Here is a 17,500-nt window from a genome sequence, read left to right as displayed (position 1 = left end):
GATGTAAGATTTATATCCAGAGCTACATGTCTCCAAACTTCATTGTGTCAGTATCCTTGTTTTCAATTCACGGTCCTCGTGAGATTTATTTGTCATCCTGCTGTTAAAATAAAAGCAGCTCTAATTTATATGCCAGGCCCCATTTTACGTACTTAACATATATTATCTTCCTCATTCTTACGTCTGTCCTATGATATGAGCATCTTTATCAGACACATTCTTTACTGACGATAGAAGAGAGAAATAGAGAGAGAAAGAGAGAGAGAGAAAGACCCAGAAAAATGAAGTGTCTTTGCTAAGGTGCTTTGGTAGAGGTAGAATTTGAACTCAGGAATCAGGATTTCAGCACTTGGAACCTCAAGTCCACACTCTTAATAAGGGTATCGCCTTTCTGACTATATAATGTCTTTTAAAATCTTCTCATTTATTTCACTTCTCACAGCTATGTATCCTTGTCTGTAGACCAACTCCAGGAGGGTAGGGATTTTCTCTGAGCTATTCTCAAGGCCCAGCCCTGGGCCTGAATACCAAGGGGCCCCGAATGGCACCTGCTCTTTCTCCAGCCACTGGAAAGTATGATGGCGGCTCAAGATCCCCCCCCTTCCTCACATTCCCCTTTCCTGCTTCCTGGAAGTGGAAAACGTCCCAATATACATACTGTGGATTGAGGAAAAGCGAAATCATTTCAACTCCGAGAGGCTTAGCAGGCACCTATCTGTGAGCCCACGGTCTCGCAGCCACACGCGACTTCCTACGTCGAACCTATAAGTGGAAAAGTGATTAGGCCACGTGCCCAAAGGTACCCGTCATCAAAATCCACCCGGGAACTTTTTGAAACGTCCAGATCCCTCAGTCTTCCCCAGCTGCCTGGCTTAATCTTTCTCCTGGTAGAGTTTGGATTTATTCCTTTCTCAGAGAAGGCGGCTCCCCGAAGAGGGAGGGAGGAGGAAGGCAGAGCCAGCCGCGGCCACACTGAGGCCCAGTGGGGGTGGCTGTTTGCCACATGAGACCGTATTTCATTATGTCTCCCTACAGTGTGTAGCCCTGGGCTTCAGAGTTTTAGAGGTTGGATGTAATGCCAACACCACGGAGCTGCTGAGGGCGAGAGGAAGACCAGCCCAGAAGGCCCGGGGCAGTCCCTCTTGTCAGCTGGGCCCCGCTGGTTCCCCTCCACCCCGTGTGCCCGCCAGCGGAGACCGGGTCCTGGGACAGTAGAGATTAGCTTCTCTAGTTAGTTAGCAGTTAGTGTGAATTAGTAGCTCACGGCCGCGTTTTCTGGAACGGGCAGCAGCATCTTCCTTTGACCCCCTGTTCTCGGCACGGAGGACATTTTGGTTTTAGGTTATTATTCGTTTAGTACTTGTTTGTTTACTTATTTACCTACTTCCTCCATGGGGTGGGGAGCGAGCTCTGGCTGTCAGCGCAGTTCCCGCCTGCGCCTCGCCGCGTCACCTCATCTCTGGGCCCTACTGTTAAGTGTCATTCTCGCCGCCTCACGGGAGGCCGAGAGGTGTGACTGTGCAGTCTGTCCTGCCCAGAACCGCACCGGCTACTCAGGGATGCTCGGCACGTTCCGCTCGCCGTGCTGTTCACTCTGTCTTTAGAAGGAGCCATATTTAGGGGCACCTGGGTTTCAGTCAGTCGAGCATCCGACTTCGGCTCAGGTCGTGTTCTCCCGGTCCTTGAGTTTGGGCCCCGCGTTGGGCTCTGTGCTGACAGCTCAGAACCTGGGGCCTGCTTCGCATTCTGTGTCTCCCCCCTCTCTGCCCCTCCTCCATTCACTCTCTCTCTCTCTCTCTCTTTCTCTCTCAAAAATAAATAAACATCAAAAACAAAACAAGAGGTAGCCATATTAGGGCTTCTGGCTGGGGTCTCTTTGTCCTCACAAATGACCAAAATATGAATTTAGAAAGCTAGATTAAAACAATAATATAACTGAGTGTGTATAACCTTTATTCTTTCTGTGGGATAAAGACGTCGAATGCAATGCAGCGGATGGGTACGTGGAAAACAGAAGTACTGAGGCTCAAATATAAAAATAACAGCAATAATTTCCATTACTTCTGATATTGTCCTCTCTGTACCGTATTCCAAATCAAACGGATTGAACGCCCGAGTTATTAACCCTTGTGAAATCCTCCAATGTAAGAATAACCGACTTTGATTTTCCGTAGGTGTTTACAAGAAGGAAGAGGCTCACTTACTTCTGAAGGCTTTCCAAATTAAAGGTCCCGCAGATATTTTTGTAAGCAAGTTTGAAAATGACAACTGGGGACTAGATGGCTATGTAAGTACTTCCTGTGAACGGTCGTCACGCAGGGACAGAACAGGCACTTAGACCCACGTCCTGTATGTAACCCCACATTCCACCCCAAAGTCTGAACATGGCCATTGCGTAACCGCTCTGACAGTTCTAAAGAAAAAGTCATCCCCAGATAGAAATTTAACGAGTGCCACTAATATCCTTCTTTGTAAGTTAACCATCGTTTGTGTGCCGACTCACTGTCCGACATAAGGGTGTGCGGCCTCATGTGATGCTCCCCAGCCAAGAGTGTGTCACAAAGTGAGTTTAACATGACGTAGGTTATATATGAATTCCTGTATCTGTCCCCCTTTACAACCCATGCACATGTTCTCGATTTTACTACCTGTTTCGTGGTGAAAATGAAATAGTGAGGATTGATGTTAGTCCTAGTTCACGTGTGTCTTTTCCAGTTTTTAACTACTGACGTGTCACTGGAAGGAAGGACACAAGGCACCATATTTAACCTGTACTATCTAGCTGTGAGAATACAGTTCTATTATGACAGAACAGAGTATTATTAATCCCCGCCATGCATTGTTTTTCTCTTCTTCATGCACATCAGGTGTCATCAGGACTTGAAAGGGGAGGATTTACTTTTCAAGGTGACATTCATGGAAAAGACTTCGGAAAATTCAAGCTGGAAAGGCAAGGTAAATGCTCGCATGTTATTTTTTTTTTTCAACGTTTTTTTTTTTAATTTATTTTTTTTGGGGGACAGAGAGAGACAGAGCATGAACGGGGGAGGGGCAGAGAGAGAGGGAGACACAGAATCGGAAACAGGCTCCAGGCTCCGAGCCATCAGCCCAGAGCCTGACGCGGGGCTCGAACTCACGGACCGCGAGATCGTGACCTGGCTGAAGTCGGACGCTTAACCGACTGCGCCACCCAGGCGCCCCTCGCATGTTATTTTTTTAAAGCACATGTCAACTTGGCCTTCACGTTATTGTGCTGAAAAGAAATGGAAAGGCCACGACCTTGGAGGAAACATAAACAAAAGTATCGGGAGAGACAAGCATGTTTTACAACAGAACGGAAAAGAAGTGCTGGGCACAGCGGAACCGACAAATACAAAGCTGGAAGAATGCAGTATGTAGACCAGATATGAAACTAGTATCCTTACTCTATGAAGAGATACTAGAAACACGGAGACAGTGAAGCAAAGGTGAAGCTCAATTAAAGAACTAAGTAAACTACATAGCCCTAAGAAAATTAGAAGAGGGACTCGGAGTAACCAAGAAAGCACGAAAAAATCTTTTAACTTCTAAGAAACGTGTATTATGGCAACAAAGGTTTTCCATTTTTAATGATCAGAACATCAGATTTTTAAAGCAGTTATTCTGGGGAACAGTAGAAACAGACACCAGGGCCCTCCATTCGGGAGGTGTCCAGGTAGAGAAGGACAAGCTGACTCTGCCCAGAGACTCTGCCTTCAGAGATTTCAGCCAGTCAAGTGTGGAAAACTCTTCCTCGTGCACCTCACATGACTATCATAGTTGCTTAAATCAATAGTTTTATGCAATGTGTCACATTTAATAAGAAGCAGTCTATTTCAGTATATTTCACTAAAGAAGTGAGGACTGTACATTGACGGGGAGAGAGGCGCATGACTTCTACAGGAAGAAAAAGTTTACTGCACATAGACAGATCCTCCTTCCCTGCTTCCGATCTTTCTCTGCTACTTGATTTCTACCTTAGTTATCAGAGAAAGAAAATATGTGAAAAAAATTTTCACTAGATTGGACTCTTCCCCCATCAATCAGCTAGTTTTGTAATCGAGGAGGAGTTAGAATCTTCTTGGGCCTGTCTTCATCTGACATCTCAGCGGGGAAGTCCCTTCTGGGTGGTCGGGAAGATTAAGAGACAGCGGAAAGCATTCGCTTTGTGCACGCAGAAGCTCTTTGCACACGAGAGTCGCTGCGGTTGTCCCTGCTGACGGGGATGAGAAAACACATGTTTGTAATGCGATTAGCATCCCATTTCTCCTGAACAACATAGACTACTTTATATCCTACTTGTAGAACACTATTAACATAATAATTTGGGGGGGGAACATTCTATCCATATAGGCTTTGACCTCTGAGCTGCCTTTCAGAGGCACAGGGGTATAATATTTTGTGACGATTATCACTCACAACTCAGTTCATAAGACTCTTACCAAGATACTGAGGGGTTCCAAAGGAAACACATACCGACCTGTGTATTATTATATTTAAAATAGAAACTCTACCAAAAAGAGTAATCAATCGTAAACTACTCTAATGCCACCATTCCAAATGCAGTAGCTCAAACTAGAAGAGCTTTAAATTACAATGTCAGCAGTGGTACTTTAAATTGGGCTATGTTATTTTGAGGTAATGACATAGAGTAAATGCATTGGACCAACGCTAATGATGAGTCAAGTTTGTTCTTGCTCTAAGCCAAAAACCCTAGAGTTACCTGCCGTCCCTTCTCCCCCGGCACATGCTCCAGTAATTCCGCCTAAGGACGCCCCGGGGAGCTGTGCGCCATCCCCCGTGGACTTCTGGGTTCACTCACCCGACAAACCCGGCCCGTACAATCACTGTGCTGTTGCCCCTTTCCTTGCAGGACACCATTTCTTCCTAATCCGACAAAATAGCAGCCTGCTTTAGCACGGAATCTTTATCCCCACGTGATGATGGGGTTATTGTCAGGAAAAATAGTTCGCCTCACTAGTTTGGCTAACCCCTATTTTCATGGATGAAAATAAACCACCTCTTAATCGTCTACAGTCAATAGATAAATGGGAAGACAGTGATCTTTAAATGGATACTAAACCAGCTTGGGTTGAAAGACCACCCTAATGCAGAAACTCCAGTAGGAACCCGAATGATAAATTGGCTTCCCCATTTAAACTGAATCACCCCACCCCCAACCTCACATACACATGCAAACAGTATGGAAGAAAACCAGTGTAAAACATGCATCTGTTAAGCGACTTGTATTCCAGAATACAGAAAGGGCTTTTGAGGTTCAAGAAAACAAAAGCAAATAACCCGACTGAAAAGTCGGCAAAGGATTTGAATAGACCTCTCTCCACGTAGGTACACGTGATCGATAAGCAACGAAAAGCTGCTCAACATCACTAGTCATTCAGGAAACATAAACCACAGTGAGACACCATCTCACAGCACTGGGATGGTGATGGTCATGTGGGTGAGAGGCGGCAAAATTGTGGACAGATTGGAGCTGTCCTACTTCACGGACGGGATGTAACCGTGGTGCAGGTGTTGTAGAAAACAGTCTGGCCGTTCATCAAGCAGTTACACAGAAAGTTACCAAAAGGTGCAGCCATTTCACTCCTGCAGGTATGGCCAGCAGAACACGTAAGAACATATGTTCACACAAAACTGTGTGCCCGATGCTTGTAGGAGCATTACTGCCAATAGCCCAGACGTGGAAGCCGCCGGATGTCTGTCAACTAATGAACAGACAAAGCGTGCTATATCCATACAATGGAATGTTGTCTTGAAGACGTTATACTTAGGAGGAGGAGCCACGCACACACACACAAAATACACATCATAGGATTACACCCAGGGACGCCTGGGTGGCTCAGTCGGTTGAGCGGCCGACGTCGGCTCAGGTCATGATCTCACAGCTCGTGAGTTGGAGCCCCGCGATGGGCTCTATGTTGGCAGCTCAGAGCCTGGAGCTTCTGACTCTGTGTCTCCCTCTCTCTCTGCCCCTCCCCAGCTCACACTCTGTCTCTGTCTCAAAGGTAAATAAACATTAAAAATTTTAAATAAATAAATAAACAAACAAACCATCCAGAATAGACAGATTGAAGACAGACAGCAGATCAGTGGTCGCCTGGAGCTAGAGGTTGGAGGATGAGGATGCTGGGTTTCCTTTAGGGAAGACAGCAGCGTTCTTAAATCGTAACGATGATTATGACACCATGTGCACATACTAAAAGACTGTGAACTGTACCTTTGCTGTATTATTATTATTTTTTTGTTTTCATTACTTTTATTTATGTTTTATTTGTTATTGACATTGACATGCAACGTTATGTCAGTTTCAGGTGTACGACACAGTGTTTCCACAAGCCCATTCCTTGCTCAGGGGTCACCACGATAAGTGCGACCACCATCTGCCAACCATACGATGTTATTTCATTATTGTTCATAGTATATCTTAAGCTGTACCTTTCATCTCTGTGACTTACTTGATAACTGGAAATTCGTGCCTCTTCATCCCCTTTATCTTCATTTCACCCACCCCCCTATCCACCCTCCTTCTGGCAACCATGAGTTTGTTCTCAGTTCAAGGGTCTGTTTGTTTTTTGTTTATTTTTATAGTCCACATATGAGTGAAAGCTATGGTATTTGTCTTTCTCTGTCTGACTTATTTCACTCAGCATCATACTCTCCAGGTCCATCCACGTTGTCACAAATGACAAGACCTCATTCTTTTTTTAATTTTTTTTTATTTTTGACTGAGTAATATCCCATTGTGTGTGCGTGTGTGTACACACACATATATATATATATATATATCAGGTACACACACGCACACACACACATACATATATATATACGATCTTTGTCTATCGATAGATTTAGATGTACTTTGGGTGGGTATTCTAGTGTATGAAGTTCTTTCAATAGTGATCTTTTAAAAAATTGAATGGCTAGCTTATTCCATGTAAAGAGATGCTTGCCCTCACTCTTAAGCAAAGATATGTGAATGAGGAACAAAGGATGCCCTGTGTTTGATTTGTCAGAGCAGCAATAGTAGAGATAGTATGAAGGAGGAGGGCCAATGGGAGGGGAGGGCAGGGGAGGGGAAGAGGCTAGCGGTTGGATACCACACAATTGCCCAAGTGTTTTGTAGCACTCCTCGTGAAATAATGGTTGAAATGAAATCAGAGCACCACTTTGGAGGACATTCTGGTAAGATTTAGCCACGCGAAAAGTTACAAATTCTGTTAGGCAATGATTCTGCTTCGTAGAATTTATCCTGTATGTTTAGACTCCTGCTGCTGGATAGCTACAGAAAAAAGATTTCATTGCGACATTAGAAAAATACTAGAAATGGCCTAAATGTCCTTCAAAGGTAGACTGGCTGAAAAATTTCTGGCATATCGAATTAATAGTATACTCTACACCTAAAAAAAAAATAAATCTAATTCATGTGTGCTGATGGCAAAATTTCAAAGATGGATGGTTAAGTTGAAAAAGCCAAACACAAAAAATGTATATCATATTCCCATGTTTTTAGAAAAGTATGAAAAGGGAAACAAACATATATATTAATAGTCCATTGCTGGAAGAACATTATATTATTTGTGTATCTTTTGTGCCATTTTAATGAATATCATGTGTGTGTATTACCCTTTAAATCTTTGAAACGAGAGTAAATACATGAAACTCGCCAGGAGCTCCTGAAGGCGTGATCATTGAGAAGCTCCCAAAGACCTTCTTTTATGTTACTCTGTGTTACGACGGGCAGTCTCTTGCAGCAGGTTGATTTTCCACGATTTTATTGGTGAGAAGTCCGATGCCTATTATGTTCAAACGTAGACAGTCTTGTCTGTGGATAACAAAAAAGTAACTTCGGTTAATTTAAGCAGAACGCAAATTCATTAGAATGAGGCAAAGAGATTCACAGAACTACAGAAAGCTGGAGAATGGGGGCGCCTGGGTGGCTCAGTCGGTTGAGCGGCCGACTTCGGCTCAGGTCATGATCTCACAGTCCGTGAGTTCGAGCCCCGCGTCGGGCTCTGTGCTGACCGCTCAGAGCCTGGAGCCTGTTTCAGATTCTGTGTCTCCCTCTCTCTCTGCCCCTCCCCCCTTCATGCTCTGTCTCTCTCTGTCTCAAAAATAAATAAACGTTAAAAAAAATTAAAAAAAAAAAAAAAAGAAAGCTGGAGAATGAGGTGTGGTAACTTCATGGAAACTGATAGATGCTGACGTACCACATGGCAGCACCGTCTTTCACTTGACAGGCACGTATTGAGCCACTACTGTGTCCTCAGTTCTCTCGTAGGCACTGGGGGTTCAAGAGGAAGGCTAGCCGACGAGCTCCCTTGGCACAGTGCAACTCCTGTCCTAGTACACACAGGTCCTGCTGGACTTGTGGCCGTGTGCCGTGTGCACTGTTGAGGCAGGGAGGTGTCCTGACCTTTCAGTGTCACCGCAAGTCTGTGGAGTGGGTGCCATCTGAGCGGGCTGCCTCGGCGCCCTGTACAGGACGTTGTCACCCTGGGCGCTGGCTCTTACTGCTGCACCACTGCTGCTGGACCCACCACCGGGGACACTCAGCATTGTCCTCAAGGCTCCCCAGCCGCCACAGCCATGGGATGGCTTCCGAGCCACCTCGGTGCTGTGCGTCAGTCGCCCCGGTTCACTGCCCAGGGTGGGGGCATCCAATGGGGCGCGAGTTTAGAGAGAAGACGTATCTGGCATTTTCCCCTCGCGTGGGGGCTGTGGATGCCTCTGAAAGTGAAAAATTATCTGATTCATATGTGCTGATGAGGAAGGATCTCAAAGAAATATGGTCAAGTTACAAGAGCGAACATCAATTATAAAATATGTTCATGTTAGAACTTAGGACGGTAAGGAGTAGCGCAAGCCGGCATCTGTGGATGCGACGACAAGTCAAATTCTTGCCATGTTTTTAATGTGAAGAGAGGATTTTTTGTTTGAAAAGCTATTTAAATATATTTGATTGTTTACTTACATTCATGGTTCGTGAAAGAAAATGAAACAAAACTTCTCTTGTATTTAACATTCCGTAAATTCTGGTACTACACTTCTAAAAGCAGGTCAACTTATTTTTCACAATTCTGCTATATCCAGATGACCCCAGTCGTAATCCGTCACACACGGGCATTGAGTGAGCTCAAGCGATTAAGCCAAATACATTTCAAAATTTGTGTTATGGGTAAACAGTTTAGATCAAACTTTTTTTTTTATCGTTTCTTTATTTTTGAGACAGAGAGAGACAGAGCATGAACAGGGGAGGGTCAGAGAGAGAGGGAGACACAGAATCTGAAACAGGCTCCAGGCTCTGAGCTGTCAGCACAGAGCCTGACGCAGGGCTCGAACTCACGGACCGCGAGATCATGACCTGAGCCGAAGTCGGACGCTTAACTGACTGAGCCACCCAGGCGCCCCTAGATCAAACTTTCTTACCTGGAAGGAATCGCTTGAGAAGTGTTTTCTAATTTGAGTTTTCATCGTTTGCATCTCTGTCTTGGCCGTGCATCTATTTGCCACTCTGTACCTGTGGATTATAAATTTATAGTTACGTCACCTTCATGACATTTGAGATGCTTACATCCGCCTTCCCTTCTGATGGACAGAGATCACGTTTTATCATCCTTCCGTGTCCTCATGGAAACTGGCATGATGACACTGAGCTATATCCTTTTGTTGAGCATTCTTAAACCCTAACGAATTCTGCAATGTACCTAAAATGAAAGAGGTTACACCAATATATTTGCATACGGAGAATGTAATGTCATTTATATAGACCCCTGGAATATTTAGGTAATTTCATCAGCTACTGTTTTGCTGGAGTCTGTGTCTTAGGACAGGATATAACAGCCAATGGTACCCATAGATACGTCCACATACATAGACAAAACCATATGGATGCTTTCAGTTTTAGTTTCAATGCAAATATATCTGACTGAAAGTCAAAGTCACAATGTATGGTGCCCCTTTCGCCTTTCTCACATTTGACACGTGAAATTTTTTTCATGGTATTCTTGAAGGTCATTAAGGAATAATTCATTTTTTGTAACTTGATCATTAACAGACGTTAAAATCTTTCTACAAGACTGTCCGTTTATCGATGGAATTCAACTCCTTGGAGGCTCGGGCCCCGTTCATAAAAGTTGCCAGAGGCTTATCTTCCAGTATGAACGCGGGACCTGCAAACTAATTATTCGTTTTGTTCTCCAGATCCCTTAAACTCGGACCAAGACCCTTCAAATCATTACCACGGCACTAGCAGCGGCTCGGTCGCGGCTGCGATTCTCGTTCCGTTCTTTGCTCTGATTTTGTCCGGATTTGCGTTTTACCTCTACAAACACAGGTACCGTAAAACGCCGGTGTGCTTGCGAGGCCCTGGTCTGGGGAATGCACACTGCCCCCGGTCACACGTTCCCCACGGCTCGACGGTTTTCTCTCTGACGTTAACGATGCCCACATGGCAAGGCTTTGCTTTGCGTTGTCCGCCGTACTTTTTCAGCAGGGCGACTTCGAGTAATGAACTTTAGGAGAATAAATAGATGGATTAAGAAATAACATGCTGTGTTTCGTAGTCCACTCAAAGACACAATAAAGGATTACATTTCTACTTTTAAGATCGGTGGCCGGTTGTTGGGAACACTGAGACAGCATTTCCACCTTCCAGAAGAAGATTGAACAGAATGGTCTCTGAGTTCTTTCAGCTCCATGAATCTGTGATCTAGAAATTGTGGGTTTATTCCTTTCTTTGAGCTCTCACTATGTAGTAGGAGATATCACATGTTCCATCGCTTGAAAAAGTGTTCTGAATATCTATTAATTTGCATATCCCTGCTAACTGAAACATGTCAAAATTGCAGAAAAACAACTTTAGTGAAGTAGATCCTTTCCTTGGAGTTAATGTGGATCCCTGACAAAAAAAAGCTGTGGAGGAATTATAAGTCCTTATACATGTTGTCTTTCTCTGGATAATATATTACCTGGAAGAACATGGCATATGCCAAACTGTTCTAAAATACTACTTAGAATAGTGGTATTCCCTACATATAATAACAAGAAACAAAGAAAACAAAAGAAAAATAGAAAAAAAACCCCATGATTCTCTAAGATATTAAGTATGTTAAATGTGGTCTGTGTTCATTTATGTGATACAGATATTTCTGTTTAATCCTGGTTTAAAAAAAAGGAAAATGTGGTGTAGGATTTTTTTTAATGTCTCACAGCATAGCTTCAAATATGTGCTTTCTTATGCTTTGCAAAAATACAAAAAAAAAGTAGGAATGTCACTTCAAAATTATATTGCTATGTGATCACGTACATGTGTACACTTTTCCTCTAGTTGGAATGTACTTATTTTAAAAATATAATTCAGTAAAAGGAATCTCAGAAGGTACTTACAAAATTAAAGATTGACACATCTGTATTAATAATTACTATTATTATATTAGTAAGTATTAATATATATTGACATATAATTATATAATTAAATAACTAATGTTATTATATAATTATTAATAATTGTTATTATTATTATTATGGAGAAAACAGTATTCTCTGCATATAAGTCTCGTGAGCCTTATCTTCAAATTTCTCCTTGGGACTAGTTGAAAATGTAGTAAATGTAAGAAAAGATATCCCGCCACTTTAGCCAACAAAACACCATCCTGAGAAGTGCTTCTATTCTTAAATTAAATTAATTCTGTAAATTAAAAGTACATCTTCTTTCGCAAGGTTCTCTAGGAAACATAATACCCTTATAGATACCCATACAGTAGGAATTTGTAATTCCTACAAATTCATTTTTGTTTTTTGTTTTTTTTAAATCTTTTTGGCATTCATGTTAACCCCAAGGTTAACATGCAGTTCATTAAAGTTCTTTTACCCCACCTATTGACATTTCCCTGTCTGTAGGGGGGTCTCTGGAAGCCCCCCCTACAGGGGGACCCATGTGCAGGAGTCAGACGGCATCCCCACCTGCCAGTGAGCGTCTCATTGACGCACCTCCCAGCGAGGCCGACCTTTGTATGTCTCAGAGACAGCTCCCTCCAGCACATCTCTGATCCTTTCAAAAGACAGCCCTACACAATTCAGCACTTCTGGTTATATCTTAATTTTAAGATGACATAACATTGGGGGGAATATTCAGTATATATCACAGCTGTAGTCTTTCAACCCTAGAAGCTTCCCTACCGCAACGTTCTGTATTTCAGTATTTGGTGCGTCAGCACAGGAAATGCGTGAGGGTAGATCACAGACCACAAAAGCAGTTGGGAGGGAGACACCATTTGGTCCTTTTGTGAATTTGACCCCTTCCTTCATTTCCACGCTTGTAGGCTGGTGGGATTTAATCTCAGTGTGGCTCTCGCACAATGTCGCCCATCATGCTTGTCATCCGAGAGGCCGCGCTGTGTCTAGAACGTGACAGAAGGTTGTCTAATCTCATGGCTCTCATGAGCCATTAAGCCAGTGTGACTTCTTATAGTTCTCAGAATTGGGGGGTTTCTGCAGGAGCAACCAAGCCACGCCCGATCACCCAGGCACGTCGTAAGTTCATTTTCCTTTGAGTTATTGCCATGTACCCAGGGAACGCACCAAGCTATGCGTTTTCTCTCCACTGGCTTCTTACCCTCTACAGATGTAAAAGTTCCTTAAGCAGTTGGCTCCACGTTTCTCAAGTTAAAACCTTATTCCTGCTCATTTCTGACTTGCTCTCATTACACTTGGAAGTGTTTCCTCCGTCAGAGCCAGGGCTCCTGACACAGGACTCCCACGTGCTTCGTTCTCTGCAGTCCTCGGGTCCCATCCAACTCTGTGGGGTTTCCCTGGCAATTTGGGAATGGTGGTGACCCCTGACCGGGGAGACTACACAGGGGATTTAGCCAGCTTTTAACTTCATTAACGTTTGGCCGCATTAGTTTATTCCATTTTGCTACTGGAGCGTTTTCAAGTTCAATGTCAAAGACCTCTCCAACTCCTGGGGCAGTTGACAGGAACCTCATTCTGTGAAACGTACACGCTCAGAATTCTCTTTTTTCTCAATGAACGTAACATAAGTTAAGAAAATTTACTAGCTAAGTCACTAAAACAGAAGCATCAATAATGTTTTTGCTAGTGTGGTTGTTGACATTAAAGTTCCGTTTTTACCACGTGATGTATTTGCCTTATGTAATTTCTCTGGAAAAAAAAAAACATGGGAGAACAGACTAGACAGCTTTAAGTCTTTTACATCTAAAATTACTTTAATTCTCTAAAGTTAGATCATACACAGGGGGTTTCTTTAATTAGAACCTGTAACCAGTAGTTTGACAAACAGTTGAATGTCTTTTCCATAACTTAGTCACTGGTTATATTATATTACAAGAATAGCTAGTATTTGGTGAACATTATAATAGCAGTGAACTGAAGTTTATGTTCCTATTTTCGTTTGATCTGAACGGTCCTAAAGGGTTGACATCTTGATTCAGCATCTTACGTTTTAGAGAGTGACTGAACAGTGACTTCCTCAGGGTCATAACAACTTACAAATGACAAATGCCTAAACCAAACTCGGACCCCGGCATTGATGAGTTTCCCATGTTGCAAAGAATATTTGTAAACGGCAGCTAACTCTTTGATTTTAGAAACAGCTTCCATTTTTTTTAACCGTCTTTGTAATCCCAACAACCAAGTCTAAAAAAGAGAAAGGTCTACAAGCGTGGTGACGCGCACCCTTCCCCACAACCGTGTGTGTGTGTTTCCCTGTTGAGTCGGGCGTGACGTCTTGTACTCAGGCCCCAGCTGCTGTGCCTCTTTTCTTGAAATCTGGGCACTAACGGTCTGTTCCTTCTTTCCCCTCTAGAACGAGACCAAAAGTTCAATACAACGGCTATGCCGGACACGAAAACAGCAATGGACAAGCTTCATTTGAAAACCCTATGTATGATACAAACTTAAAACCCACAGAGGCAAAGGCTGTGCGGTTTGACACAACTCTGAACACAGTGTGCACAGTGGTATAGCCCTCAGTGCCCCATTAGGACTGATTCATAGCCATACCTCTGTTGGACAAGCAGTAACTCCTTTGGTGCCATATACCACTCTCCCTTCTAGTCTTGGCTTTGCTGCGGTGATCTTTCACATCTTCTGCTGGCGTCCGTGCGGCGGGAATCTCCAGTCACGTGCGCCAGAGTCTCCTGAGGATCGGGTGACACAGAGACCTGCATTCTGAACGTGGATTCTCCATGCCTGGCTTCATCTGCTCGGGATCAAGGCACACTCAAGGAAGACTGCCGAGTCACGCCAATACTTTGTACTTAATGCCTCAGACTTTCGTATTTCTGTGTGGCTGGGATGCCTTTCAATGCAATCTTCTGGGCACGTGGATACATCCCCTGGGTGCGGTGATAAAATGATAGCACCACAATATGTTGTTTTGTTTTTTTAACCCCCATAAATATGAATACTCTGAAAAACAACAACAACAACAACAACAACAGAGCTCTCTTGAAGAAACCTTTCTGGTAGAGATGCACACACCTACAAACGCTTCACTCTGTCCTTCCTGAGACCTGACAAGCTTTGAGGACTCACGGCTCCCCTCGGTGTCCATTCCTAGGGCCATTTGCAAATTTCCCAGTCAGCCGTTCTATTGCAGAATTTTTGATGCACAATTTTTTGCACTAGTGTGTTATGAATGACTGAGTAAGATTCTGATAAAAAAATAAACTATTTACACAGGGTTTATACACACTATCCATTGTATATAAGCATCTTCTCATGCTGTCCAGCGAAACATCCACCATCCATCCGTTCAGTTGGCATCTTAGCAAAAGAAAACATCCCCAGATATGGCACAGGTTTTGAAGGGAAACATGGTGTTGAAGAGATTTATTTTATCATTGCTTCTTTTAGCTGCGTATGTGTGTTGAAGTCATTGATGATGTCGAAAGAGGGGGGAAACACCAGAGGGCTTTGCAGTTGCCGCACACTCTGTTCCCTTTAGCAGCACCCGTGACCGCCAGCACTGCTGTATTGCGTGGCCAGGGGGCTGCTGAGCTTCTGTTTGCCATGGAGAATGTCAGTAGTAATTTATTTTAGATAGCTCATGAGCTTGTGAGGCTTGGCTCACTGTAGTCTTCCCTCTGCATCACAGTTTGTTCTTCCAGAGCACCGCCACTCTCCGCTATGGCATTGAAGGACGGTGCTGTGCAGTCGCCCCTTGAACTCAGTGGGAACTGTCCGGGAGCAGAGCATCAGATGTCCCTCCGGAGGCCAGGAAACATTACACACACTCCTCTTTCCCGGTGACACATTTTACATATCACTGTGTCCTTCGTTTCGTGCTAGTTCCAGATGCAGAGACAACTGGATTTTTCACGTTTAAAATTTCTCATACATTAAATTCTGAATGATGGTAGAAGGAAATGGGCATGGTCCCCAGTGCGGATAAAAACATCAAAGGATGAAATAGAAGACATGGCAATGAGATGGTGATGTCACAAAACCACAGTGAAGACCGAGTTTATTTTTATTTATAACTGTGGGCTTGGCTAAAAGCGTCTTGAAAAGGCAGTGCTTATTTTGTTATTTGCGTTTTAAGTACGTACCCCCCATATGGAAAACATCTCCCTTCTCACGTTCCAGAGCAGCGTCTGTAGAGCGTTTCATTCCTGTTGTTGTGGGCGTATTCACACCTAGCTTTAAGGCCGATATAGTGGTGTGTCTGTTGCATGTTTAAATGCAGGGCTTCAAAAGTGAAAAAAAAAAAAAGGGAAAAAAAAAGACACAAAAACGTGTCAGGATAATAGTTCCTTCTTTCATGTCATGTGTTTTGATTTGAACGCTTTAGCGGATATTTGATCCTTGGTGCCCACTGTCGCGTTGCTCGTTTGAAGGGTCCTATGCTGTTAGGAGGACATAACTGACCTCTTCTAGTTGCTTCTTTGCCTTTTGAACTCCAAATGACGAATTCCTTAGTATCACGCTGAATTCCCAGCACCTTTTCCTCTGGCCAACCTGATAACGTGACTGGAGATTTGCTTTGCAGCCTGGGGCCCTTATGCGGATTTTTCTCCTTAGACTAGACAAGGTCAGCCAGAGCCAGGCTCCTAACACGCACACTGACCAGGCACGGAAAGGGAGCGTGAGGAAGTTCCAGGATCGCTGTGTGCAGGGGAGAACAGGGTTACTATATATATTAGGTGTATATATATACATACATATATACATATAAATATATTGTACATATATCTAAGTTTGAGTCATTCAAACTAGGTGCAAAATGCTGACTTCAGAGTCTGAATCAATGTCTCTCTCCCCCCATCCCTGACCTGCTTGCCGGTCAACGACGTTACAAATTCCTGAAACGACAGGACATACATACACGCGGCAACCACATATCAGATATTAGATATCATTTTCCTTTGTGTGCACAGTAAACCCGACCTTTGGTTGCCACTTTGGAGCATGTTATTAAACCCCAAATACAACATGCGATGGTCCTGCGAGAAGTCCGCCGAGTTTCTTCCTAGGGTGTGTGCGCGGTATCGAACCAGATCCCCTGCGAGGTGTGGAGGCGCGCGTGCAGGTGGTCCACACACGCGCCTTCCGCCGTGGGGCTGCAAGACTCCTTCTGGAAGCGCCCAGAACCGTGTGCGGGAAGGACCCCATGCTAACACAGGTTATGTGCTTCAGAGCTGTTTAAAACTGCTGCTCGTATCACACATCTTGCCTTTCTTCAGGCTAGCTGCAATAATTTTTTTCTTCTGTAAGATATTTTGTAAACAACAACAACAAAAAGCTATTATAAAAAAAAGGGGGACAGAACGCTGGTATCACGATCAGGAAACCCATCGCACCTCTGCCCGCCCCGTGTTACCATCTCGCCACATGCTGCTGACATGAAGTAGGTGCAAACGACCTTTTTGTACAGAGATATATTTTTTATGAAGAATTTGTAAAATTATTAAATATGCTGTAATTTTTTGATTAATGTAGGTAAATTGTTAAAAAAAATAAATGTTTTTACAAATACAGAACTGTAATTTTCCCAATAATGTACAATGTACCACCCCTAGCTGATTTTCAGTTCCGACCCTATTACACATGTATTAATATTAAAGTGGCCTGTTAAAATGAACAGTATCTTTCTTTTTTGTCAAAAACATTATAAAGAGAGTGTAATATAGCCTGTGCAATGCCACCTACCTTTAAAGCAAATCAGAGTTCTAATTAAATATTTAATTTTAGATTTCTAGTTTTTGGTGTGACTTTATTTTAGCCTCATATGTGCACGAATTTATTTCACCATAACAGGTGCGTGGAGTCTGTGTCAGGGGAGGAAAAGAGTGCAAGCGTTGGTAAGGGGCTCTCATTGCACTTAGAACCAGGCTCAGTGTTTCCCCCCAGACGTTGGCATCGTGGGCGTGATGAATAAACAGCACACTTGTGAGTGAGCATGATTCGGAGGGTGGCAGGGGGAAGCTGACGTATTTCT

The 17,500-nt window shown here is 43.5% G+C and overlaps 1 protein-coding gene across 4 annotated transcripts in view; it reads left to right on the top strand.

Annotated features, from left to right (window-relative positions):
* The window catches only part of CSMD1 (CUB and Sushi multiple domains 1), a 2,004,702-nt gene extending 1,987,448 nt beyond the window's left edge, over window positions 1-17,254 (top strand). For all 4 annotated transcript variants that reach the window (XM_053900776.1, XM_053900775.1, XM_053900774.1 and 1 more), the window contains 4 exons: window positions 2,175-2,287; window positions 2,868-2,955; window positions 10,240-10,372; window positions 13,865-17,254. In XM_053900776.1, the coding sequence (XP_053756751.1) occupies window positions 2,175-2,287; window positions 2,868-2,955; window positions 10,240-10,372; window positions 13,865-14,024 (494 nt within the window). In that variant the 3' untranslated portion in view covers window positions 14,025-17,254. The remainder of the gene's footprint in view (window positions 1-2,174; window positions 2,288-2,867; window positions 2,956-10,239; window positions 10,373-13,864) is intronic.
* Window positions 17,255-17,500: the final 246 nt, after the last annotated feature.

The sequence above is a fragment of the Panthera pardus genome, unplaced genomic scaffold (genome assembly GCF_024362965.1).
Source record: "Panthera pardus isolate Hobbes unplaced genomic scaffold, ASM2436296v1 HiC_scaffold_13, whole genome shotgun sequence".
Taxonomy (NCBI): Eukaryota; Metazoa; Chordata; class Mammalia; order Carnivora; family Felidae; genus Panthera; species Panthera pardus.
Note: the sequence above shows the minus strand (reverse complement) of the source record. Positions and strands in the feature narration are given on the sequence as shown.